Below are 11,796 nucleotides of genomic sequence, written 5' to 3' on the forward strand. Positions count from 1 at the left end.
GGACACACTCCGTCACTCCGTCAGGACACACTCCATCAGGACACACTCCGTCAGGACACACTCCGTCACTCTGTCAGGACACACTCCGTCAGGACACACTCCGTCAGGACACACTCCGTCACTCTGTCAGGACACACTCCGTCAGGACACACTCCGTCACTCCGTCAGAGCAGACTTAATTCTGCCCCATCCACAGTCTTCTACAGATGCGTTAGCAGCTTTAGTGCACTTTTAAAACAGTTTAAGTACAGTGACATCACTGGACCAGTCCAAGTACAGTGACATCACTGGACCAGTTCAAGTACAGTGACATCACTGGACCAGTTCAAGTACAGTGACATCACTGGACCAGTTCAAGTACAGAGACATCACATTACGGGGGCAGCCGTGGCCTACTGGTAAGGGTTTCGGGCTGGAAACCGTAGGGTGGCCGGTTCGATTCCCGACCAGTAGGAAAACTGTGGCCGGGGGAAGTGGTAGACCACTGCTCTCCCATGCCCACATCCACGGCTGAAGTGCCCTTGAGCAAGGCACCTAACCCAAATCACTGCTCTCCGGGCGCCGCCAAAGGCAGCTCACTGCTCCGGGTAAGTGTGCTTCACTGTGTGTATCACTACCCTGGATGGGTAAAATGCAGAGATAGAAAAAAAAAAAAAAATCATATTTACATGAATCGATGTTTGGAATTCTATGAATTTTCGGAAGCACTTGAATGGCGATATGAATGTGAATCGATTTTTTTGCACACCCCTACTATCTCTGCCATAAACATAGTCACTAGTCACTACTGGCTCATTTCCATTTCCATTCCATCACTGGACCAGTTCAAGTACAGTGACATCACTGGACCATTTGCAAGGAATGTCATACATCCAGTCATTGCTGCACAAATCAGCCCAGCACAGTGAACAGCACCCAGGCACAGAACACTATTAGCATTATTTTAACATTATTACCAATAAATATTATCATTATTATAAATTATAAATGCTTTGGATTTATACATTCAGAATATTTACTCCAAACTTCACGGGGCAGGAGCACACATGGACACGCCCACTTCACAGGCAGGAGCACACACGGACACGCCCACCTGGGCACACAAACCCTGTATTCTGAATCACACATGTGGGATTACAATCATGTCAAACTTCACCCATGTGGGATTACAATCATGCCAAACTGCATGTGGATTGGTGAAGTCCAAGGGTATGATATTGAAAAATTATGGGGATGTAGAAATGGGCATATTTGAGCATATTTGATTGGTTAGGGTTAATGAATCAAGGGATGGTAAATCAAGAATTCTTTGGACTACCGACAACATGCCGAGTCAGATTCCACTAAAGCGGCCCAGTGTGAGTGTGGACGGCCCCATGCCTCTTTAACAACGGAGTGTGTCCTGAGTGTGTGTGTGAGTGGGTCCTGAGTGTGTTCTGAGTGTCAGATGAGGGGTAGTGTGTGTGTTGTGGAGTGAGTGAGTGAAAGTGTGTATGCTGATCAGTGAATATTCATGGTGCCCCCTGTGAATCTGAGAGTCTTGTTATGGTTCAGTGCAGTGGGCGGGGCCTTGCTGAAGGACTGCCACACCATCATATGACATATGGCTCCTGTGCAGTGGGCTGGGCACACCTCCTACACACCCACCCACCCACCCACCCACCCACCCACCCACACACACACACACACACACACACACACACACACACACACACACACACACACACACACACACACACACACACACACACACACACACACACACACACACACACACACACACACACACACACACACACACACACACACACACACACACACACACACACACACACACACACACACACACACACACACACACACGTGGCATATGGCTCCTGGGGACTATAGAGCCTAACACACACTCACACACACTCACTTATGACACAGCCAAACACACACTCACACACACACACACACACACTCACTTATGACACAGCCAAACACACACTCACACACACACACACACTCACTTATGACACAGCCAAACACACACTCACACACACACACACACACACACACACTCACTCACTAATGACACAGCCAAACACACACTCACACACACACACACACACACACACACACTCACACACACACACACACACACAGACACTCACTTATGACACAGCCAAACACACACACACAAATACTCACACACACACAAACACTCACACACACACACACACACACACACACACACACACACAGACACTCACTCACACACACACACACACACACACACACACACACACACTCACACACACACACACACACACTCACTTAGGACACGGCCAAACACACACACACACACACACACTCACACACACACACACACACACAGACACTCACTTATGACACAGCCAAACACACACACACAAATACTCACACACACACAACACACACGCACGCACGCACGCACGCACGCACGCACGCACGCACGCACGCACGCACGCACGCACGCACGCACGCACGCACGCACGCACGCACGCACGCACGCACGCACGCACGCACGCACGCACGCACGCACGCACGCACGCACGCACACACACACACACACACACACACACACACACACACACACACACACACACACACACACACACACACAGCTACCCAGAGAGGAGCCTGTGTTTGGGCAGAGGTTCAGTGAAGGGAACAAAGTAAAAAATAACACAGAGGTTGAGAGAGGTATCAATTAAAAACTAGGCCAATGCCATGGCATCTTGCTTTTAACAGAGGTTTACATCTGGGTATTCATAAACATTTAGCTCGATTCTTGCATTGGCTTTTCCAAAAGACATTTTTAAAGGCTTTGAATGCAAGTGAAGCAACACGCAGGGGAAACCGCTGGGCAGAACTGATCTGTTATTGTAAGACCACTGTGGTAAGGTCAAAGGTTTGGCATGTGACCTGTCCTGCCCTCAGACTCTGACCTCTGGCGTCCCCTGTGAAGGCTGACCAAAACACACACTACACACCGTATAGACCAAACACACACTACACACCGTCAACAATTAACCTTTCTTGTAATGATAAACAGATCAAAATGACAGCTGTTCAGAAATGAAAGGTCCACAATTGAACACAAATGAATCTGAATGCCAAATAGTATGTACAAATATGTACAGACACTGTAATGGTGTACAGCAAAGATGTTAACGTCAATTACAGGGTCGGGAAAAATACTTCCCTCAGATCATCTCAATCTGTTTGGTTTGTGTTATGCTGAAGGTGAAGCAGAATGCCAGACATCTACACAGACATCCAACCAGAGCAAATGGAACCTAACCATATAACAGCTCTTAAAGTTATCACCAAATGAAAATATGTGGGTCTTGTTTTCTTTCGACCACAAACTCACCCGAACATAGTTTCACCCTCCAACCCCCACCTCCTGACACACACACACACACCCCCACCCACCTCCTGCCACTGGAGTGTTTACTTTTTTCTCTCACTCACATGATAAAAGGGGCGCCTCCCCCTCAGCGAAATATGAGCTCAGACCAACACCTTGGTACCACCACACACCAAGGCCAGAGTGAGCACACACACACACACACACACACACACACACACACACACACCACACACCAAGGCCAGAGTGAGCCTTCTATTCACACACACACACACACACACACACACACACACACACACACACACACACACACACACACACACACACACACACACACACACACACACACACACACACCAACGCCAGAGTGAGCCTTCCTCCTATTTACACACACACAAACACACACACACACACACACACACACACACACACACACACACACACACACACACACACACACAATTTCACAAATGCTGCTGCACTTAAGTAACAATGTCAAACAATGATAACAGGGTGGCAGAATGAGTTCGGGTTAGGAAAAGAAGGAAAGCTAACTGCTGCAGGCGGACCAAAGCAATGCCCATAGGAATGAATTATATATACTTGTATTTGATCACCCATTGTCCAGATCTAGTGTCCAGACATAAAAAGCAGCTTCATCCATCCTGAGTGTCCAAATACTTAAAGAGCAGCAAACACAACGCAGGTTACAGGTTAACCCTAACCTTAACCCTAGCTAACCTTACAAACTCACCTGCCTCAAGCGTGAAGTACACTTCTGCATCCTTCTCCGCCCTCGAAAATAAATGGGCGGTTGGTCGGATTCAGAAGGATTTGATCGTACTTACAGGCCCTATACACTTCTACGACGGCTGTGGGTGCTGAAAGTAACCGCGGCAATAATAATTATAAGGACGGCAACTGCGCTTTAAAACAACGTTTTACATTATTCAAAGGTGAAAGATTATAGGCAATCGCCAGGTGTAAAATAAATCCCATTTAGGATAACAGCCTTCTTCCTATGTGCAGGAGTTTGTTTAACAGTTTAACTGTGCGGGAGTTTGTTTACAGTTTTTTACAATCGGATAGACACAATTATCAAAACCTTCACTCCATGAGCAAAACAACGGCTCAGATCTGCACAACTATAAGCACATTTAAACATCACACTTTTTGCGAAACCACAAGTGATTTGCAAAGCACTAAACACACTTTTATGCTTTAGACACAGACGTATATCAAGAGGTCACTTCCTTGCAATTCCAAAACACTCTGTCAAGTTACCACACCTATGAGCCGGTCAAATAATGAGTTACCACACCTATGAGCCGGTCAGCCATCGAGTTCCCAAACACATGATTGCTTAATTGTAGACACAACAAAAGCACTTTATAGAAATGCAGCAGATGAGTAACTGTAATCTGTCTTGAACCAAAATGGAAGGAGTCAGAAGAAGAAGAGTGAGGGTGAGAGGGGGAATCCACAGAGGAGGAGAAGGAGGAAGAGGCCGAGGCCATGCCATGAGGCTGAGGTCAAGGTGGAAGTAGAGGAAGAGGAGGACCTGAAGCAGGAGGAAAATGTGCTCAAAGAAGAAGAAGACCAAATTCATCAAATAAACTTGAAAGGAGGACAGGCACATATTCACGCAAGAACAAGATAGAGAGATCATAAACATGCTTTTGGCAAATACGTTATGCTATCAGGCTCAGAGAAATTCAAGCGAACATTATCGGTGACCATGCCATTTTCAATACAGTAATGTCCATCAGGTCTCTCAGTCAACACTGGCAACACTGACAAATCCTAAAAAGACATCAGGGTAAAATGCAACTTTGTTTGTACTGTATTTAATTTTTTTTCTGATCTTTTTTTACTGTAAATGGAATTGTAACCTGTACTGGAAACATCTTTTCACGTTTGTCTGATATTTGCCGAGCTTACAGTGTTATGTTCACTCCTGAAGTAGCATGAAAACTGGGACATGTTTTGCTGTGATTCTTCATGTTGACATGTTGACTGATTTGGGTATATGGAGAGAATTACGTAAATAATATTTTCATCAGCATTGGTCTTGGGTAGTGTTTTTACTCTATTGTGTATTTTCACTTTCTCTGTGTACTTCACTTACACTACTCTAATCACTGAGAAGTAGTATTTTTGCTCATTGGGGGTGTGGTTGTGCTTATTGTGTAAGGAGATTGAAAAGCAAAACTAAGCAGTCAAAATTGTGTGTATCCGTTCGTAAAAAAAACTGTAATACGCAGGTCCCATTTCCCATGAGGCTTTGCTCCGACCATTCTACATTAATTTATGGAAACAAATTAAATCGCTGGCCAATTTATATTTGTGGTCATGAAAGTTATGTAACGTCTGAATAAAAAGAGTTAGATCAAGATAGGAGGCTAAACAAAAATCAGTAGGCTGGATTAATTCGACACACACTATGAATGAGAAGTAGAGAGACAACAAGTGTTATATATAGTAGTTGGAATCAGCTAAATTCAGCTGTTGGAGAACTTGGTGATTTTTTTCTTTTATGAGAGACATTTACTCGGTGGGTGATGATGTCGTTGGGAAATAATGTCGTTTGTGGACCAATCACAGCCAAGGGGGTATCCGACTCTCTCCGACTCTCTACGAAAAGTTAGAAAAAAGCGTTCCTCTCCGACCAGCTCTCTGAGGGCTCGGATGGGCGTTAACCTATGGGGGAAGGTGTTGCCAAGGCGTGCCAAAGTGTCCCTCTACGATCGAATTGGAGAAGTGTGAATCACGCTTCAACAGACTCTCCTGCCTCAACACACTCGCCTGCCTCAACACACTCTCCTGCCTCAACATACTCACCTGCCTCAACAGATTCACCTGCCTCAACAGACTCACCTGCCTCAACAGACTCACCTGCCTCAACACACTCTCCTGCCTCAACAGACTCACCTGCCTCAACACACTCTCCTGCCTCAACAGACTCGCCTGCCTCAGCAGACACACCTGCCTGAGCCAGCACACCATACAACATTTATCTGACTTGAAATGGCACCTTTTCTGTGATTATCTAGTGATTTCCCCCTATTGTAGTTCATTTTGTATCAATAACTGAGAATTACTAGAGAAAAGTGACAAATTCTATGTGGATGTTTTAAATATAAAATGTGCAACCTGATTATGACTGATCTCAGATCTGTGTGTTTTACATCATGGTGCCTTTAAAAGGTCTCCCATTCTGCCTCTGTATTTGAGCAGAGCATCCTCAGCAGGGCGTGTGCGTGTGTGTGTGTGTGTGTGTGTGTGTGTGTGTGTTTGTGTGTGTGTGTGTGTGTGTGTGTGTGTGCGTGTGTGTGTGTGTGTGTGTGTTTGCGTGTGAGTGAGTGTCTTTATACAGTGTTTCTATTTGAGTAAATCAGGCTTACTATGCTTAAGACAAGAGTTTCCTCACATTCATTGAGTCTCAGGAACTACAATAACAGCAGTTTAAGAGAACAGACTACTGCGTGAAGTTCAAAATAATATTAAGTATGTCTGTGTTGTGTTTGTGTGTGGGTCTGTGTGTATGTGTGTGTGTTTGTGGGTCTGTTTGATTGTGTTGGTTCTGTGTTGTGTTGTGTGTTTGTGTGCGTTTGTGTAGTGTTGTGTGTTTGTGTGTGTGTGTGTGTGTGTGTGTGTGTTTGTTTGTGGGTCTGTTTGATTGTGTTGGTTCTGTGTTGTGTTGTGTGTTTGTGTGTGCGTTTGTGCAGTGTTGTGTGTGTGTGTGTGTGTGTGTGTGTGTGTGTGTGTGTGTGTGTGTGTGTGTGTGTGTGTGTGTGTGTGTGGAGTAACAGACCATACAGAACAAGTCAGTGACTCGAAGTCTGACATTCAGCCCTACATAAACAAATGTGAAGTGTAAAATAAGCTGTTCAGTATTGTGGTACGATATTGCTCATGGAATACTCTATGCTCTTAGTCCCTATGTTATGTCTATCAGTCAGGCGACTTAGCGTTTCCTCATTTTCCAAGATGTTGAGCACATCTTTGTAAATGCATGGATACCCTAGAGAAATGTATATGACTTACCTCGTGCACAATCCGACATCAATATACCATGAAATAAGAGGAACAGTATCCATAAAAATTCCATTCCAATTCACGTGTTGGATATCTGGAAAAAGCGCATACAAAATTAGAGTTTCATAAAACAAATACGTAGGCCTACACTTCTTTAAAGTTGTTGATTTACATGTAGGCTGCTACAATTTATTCTAAATAATTGCACAGCTATATGAAAACATTAAGGATATAAATAAACAGTTATCAATATCTTAACAACACACAAACCATAAATATATAAAATAGCAAACTCCGTGACGATCACTGTCTAATTGAGACAGGCCTATGTATTTGTCTACTTATTTACTATATCATGTAACGTTAGAGATACATTTAACAGAAAGTGCGTTCTGTAGGTTCCTGGTCACCCCAAGTATTCAATCTTTGAATGCAAAATATAAGCTACATCAAAAAGGCACAGCCTGCATGTTAAGGACATTTGCGATATCTTACCAGTAATCGAGAAGAGAATGAACCTGGAATTAGTCTCCGACCTCCACGGATTGTAGAGCAACCATGCTTACATCTTTATAAAAAACGGATCGATGTATTCCACACTTTAAACCATAACTTCCGTCAAATACATTAAAAGACTCCCGTTACAAAAAAGAGTCAAGGCAAGCCCGAGTCGGAACAAGCAGGTCCGGTAACACGCGGTCACGCACCACCGGTTGCAGTGGTTTTAGTGACAGTCTCGTCATGAAGGCTCGCGGGATAAGTCCAGTGCGGCTGGAAGGCGAAGGGGTCCAGCCGGTTCTTCTCACGAAATTATAATCGTTCCGAGGTTTGATTCGCAAGAACATCTATGACGAATACGCGCATATAGATTGAACTCACACGACACACACACACACACACACACAGCTGATGTCCTTTTAAAACCACAATCGCCGAGGGGCATTCCAGCCTGCCCGAAAGCAAAGTTTTAACCAATCACAGGCAGGCACTACAAAAGTAGATTTAACTCTTTCCCTATAGAAAGACATTAATCATTATTCTACTGATAATAGCGTAATTGTTGTAGTTGCTTACTGGCAGCAGCTGTCTATGTTTGTTATTGATGATGCTGCTATTATCAATGTATTGTGCTTTGTAATTAGCAAACAAACGTAAAATCTTGAGCAGACATGAAACCTCTGCTCTGAGGGTCTGAGCTCTCCAGCCAAAGCTTGGCATAATTGGAACACTTCTCGACTCAAAATCTGCCGCCCTTTTTTTACCAAATTTAGGTTTTAAAAGGATGCCTAACCATGGTAAGGCCTCTGATGTGATACTGAGATCAAGGGAGCAGTATTGTTGACTCAGGAAATATTAGTATTATTGGTGCCATTCTATTGGTTCATCCTCTACACCTATAATTGTGTTAAATGTCCATATTAAATACATACAGAGAAATGGCAGCAGAAGTGAAAGTGAATCAATATTTTTCATGAACAGAACTTGTCTTCCTGGATAAAGGTCGTTCAGGTTGTTAGCCATAGGGTTTAGGCCTGGTCACGCAGGTGGTCTATCTCCAGAGAGTGGTACCTCATGAGGTCAGTAGGAATGCGCTACTCACAGTTCTTAACATTGAAGTTCTGACAAATACTGACACATGAGATAAGATTGGGTCCACTATGAGCAGACCTTTAGTTTAGGGTAGGGTTAGTTTAGGCTACTAAATATGATAATCCTCAATAGAGGAAACGTTCCACACTGTCAGCATGTACAAGCTAGGCTAACCCCGCCACTCAAGCTAGGCCTGCCACTCAAAATAAGTATTCATTTCCAGTTTGAGTAATCATTTCAGTATGGCTGATTTAATTTTATGTTGCACAACGTAATGGCTTTAGTCATCACTTCATATAGAGAGATATTTATCTGTAATTCAAAAACTCTCATCCCATAAATGCTTCAAAGGTAACACTGCCAACATCTCTTTTGAATGCAGTGTACACAAAAACTAGCAACAGATACTCATTCTTCCTCTACATGCAGATGTGGAACCAGAGTTATTAGTTCAAGGTGAATTACAAATAATGGCCAAATTTCATACTTCTATTTGCCTCTAGCCTGTAGTGCCATCTACTGTTAGTAAGGCACCTGTGCATCATCTTGTGAAAAACATGCAAGTTGGTTAACTTGCTGGTTGGGGCTAAAACTACATGGGTGCTACTGATGTAAGTAATTGCCAGGATGAAATTGAAGGTCATAAGGTCATAAGGTCATAATGTCATAATGTCATACCTAAGTGCACTTGGGAACATGTTCTGCCTGAGGGCCATACACAGGTCACCTCAGGTCAAAAGGACAAAATCACTTTGACACTGAAGTAGAAGAGCGCTTGGAGAGGAACCTGACACACACACATAAAGGTACACACACACACACACACACACACACACACACACACACACACACACACACACACACACACACACACACACGTTCATTCTTTCTCCTCTGACCATCTCATGAGTTCGGCCTGCTCCCTCCAGCGCATGCTCTACTCCCACCACCTCCATCAACGGCAGGTGTCGCAATGTTACGGAAAATGAAAGAAAAAAACCTGGATCTGCCACTTGATCCAGATTCACTCCAGAATGTTCTGGGTTCTTCCTTGGCCCGTGCTCCACACCTCCACCCAGTGTCATGAACATGGACCTGTAGTGGGGCAGCTTAGCTAGAGATTCCCCAACATTTGTTTATTTTGTGATACAAGCAGTTTATATCCTATCATGTCCTATGTGTAAAAGAACTGGTGTTTCCTGTGAAGTCCAATGTCTGACAAAAGCTGCTGTGCCCGGGGCCCGCTTGTGCTTAACGCTGAATTTAAGCAACTGAGCATTTGCAAGTGCTGCTGGCGATGTTTCTTCTGTTGGAAAACATGACACTTTAAGTAGAATGAATAATCCCTGAGTTATTATTAAGCCTGTGTGTATTTTCAGTTATATATTCTGTGTGGCAATCAGTCTGTTAGAATAGTGTTATGTTTGAAGTAAGAACATTCTTTGTCAGTTAGTTTGTAACGTCTCTTAGGTTGGATGCGCTGTATGTAACCTGCTTTAATGCTTAGAAGAGAGCTTAAGTAAAAGGGCTATGCTATTGCCTATTTATTCTCAACACAGTGTCGACTCTCATTATTGAAACCAATATCTTCTGCCATCTGGTCCTTGATGTTTGGGTCCCTTTAGGACCATGTTCACCAGGATAAGCAACAGCGGTGACACAGAGTCCTCTTTCATTTTTTTAATGGTTCCGCCAAATATCTGACAGCGAACCATTTGTGCAGCACGTGCGATGTGCACAGCATCTAGGGGTAATTTAATTGAAGTACATATGAGATTTTTCCAAAAGAAATCCTCAAAATGTTAGCAGACAATGATAGACCTGGTGGTGACCCTCTAACAACCTGGCAGCACAGAAGGCAGCACAGAGAAGGAGCAACATGCAGGAGCCCATTCAGTTGTTGAGAGCACCATTGGGCTCCTGCAGTCTCAGTGGAGATACCCAGACAATTCTGGTGGCATTCTCTTATATAGGAGAGGGTGTGGCAGATAATTAGGGCTACACAATGTGGCACAGCTTGTGTGTGTGTGTGTGTGTGTGTGTATGTGTGTGTGAGAGTGTGTGTGTGTGTGTCTGATGCTCAGCTTGACCACACGACCCGACCCACAAGCTTGTGTGTTTGTGTGTGTGTGTGTGTGTCTGATGTTGACCACGACCCCACCGACATGAAATAGCTGCATGGAGGCGTTGCCAAAATGGCTGCTGAGTGGCAAGACTTGCCTAGACGGACTTTGGCTGATCACCCACCTGTGTCACAAGCCCAACTGTTCGTCACGTCACGCCATTGGTTTAAACCAGGGGTTTTCAACCGGGGGTCCGCGGCGGTATTGCAGGGGGTCCGTGTGTATTTTCAACACATTTCCAGATTACTCTTGAAAATGTCTGAAATAAGAAAAATATGTCTAAAATAATATAAAGGTAATTTACGCTGACAGAATGTAGCCTTGCACCTATCCAGTCTATGGTAGCCTGTGCTTTGCTGATGTTAATGCATTGCGTTCGTAACGTCACGCCGTACCGGATAATTCGTACAGTCTCGCGTGCGAAGTTGACAAGCATCTGCAGTTAAGCATAGTCTACGAGTACTTTTGAAGTTTAGTCGAAAAAGTTAAACTTTTGGTGAACGACTGAAGTTATCTACTGTCCTTAGCTAACATTTCGTTCTACCGTGGAGTTAGCTGGTCAGAAGCACCAATGGATCGGTGTTAAGTGAGGAGAGAGACAGGCTGCCACGACAAAGGTACACCTTCACAGGATACAGGGAAACCAAG

At 44.2% G+C, this 11,796-nt stretch overlaps 1 protein-coding gene across 1 annotated transcript in view; it reads right to left on the reverse strand.

Moving 5' to 3' along the window:
- Positions 1 to 8,334, reverse strand: part of fgfrl1a (fibroblast growth factor receptor like 1a) — a 57,878-nt gene extending 49,544 nt beyond the window's left edge. Inside the window, exons 1-2 of the mRNA XM_080840758.1 lie at positions 7,931 to 8,334; positions 7,445 to 7,529 (exon numbers count right to left, since the gene is read on the reverse strand). Of these exons, the coding sequence (XP_080696884.1) occupies positions 7,445 to 7,508 (64 nt within the window). The 5' untranslated portion in view covers positions 7,509 to 7,529; positions 7,931 to 8,334. The remainder of the gene's footprint in view (positions 1 to 7,444; positions 7,530 to 7,930) is intronic.
- Positions 8,335 to 11,796: the final 3,462 nt, after the last annotated feature.

Source organism: Sprattus sprattus (genome assembly GCF_963457725.1).
Source record: "Sprattus sprattus genome assembly, chromosome: 6".
In the NCBI taxonomy this organism is placed as follows: Eukaryota; Metazoa; Chordata; class Actinopteri; order Clupeiformes; family Clupeidae; genus Sprattus; species Sprattus sprattus.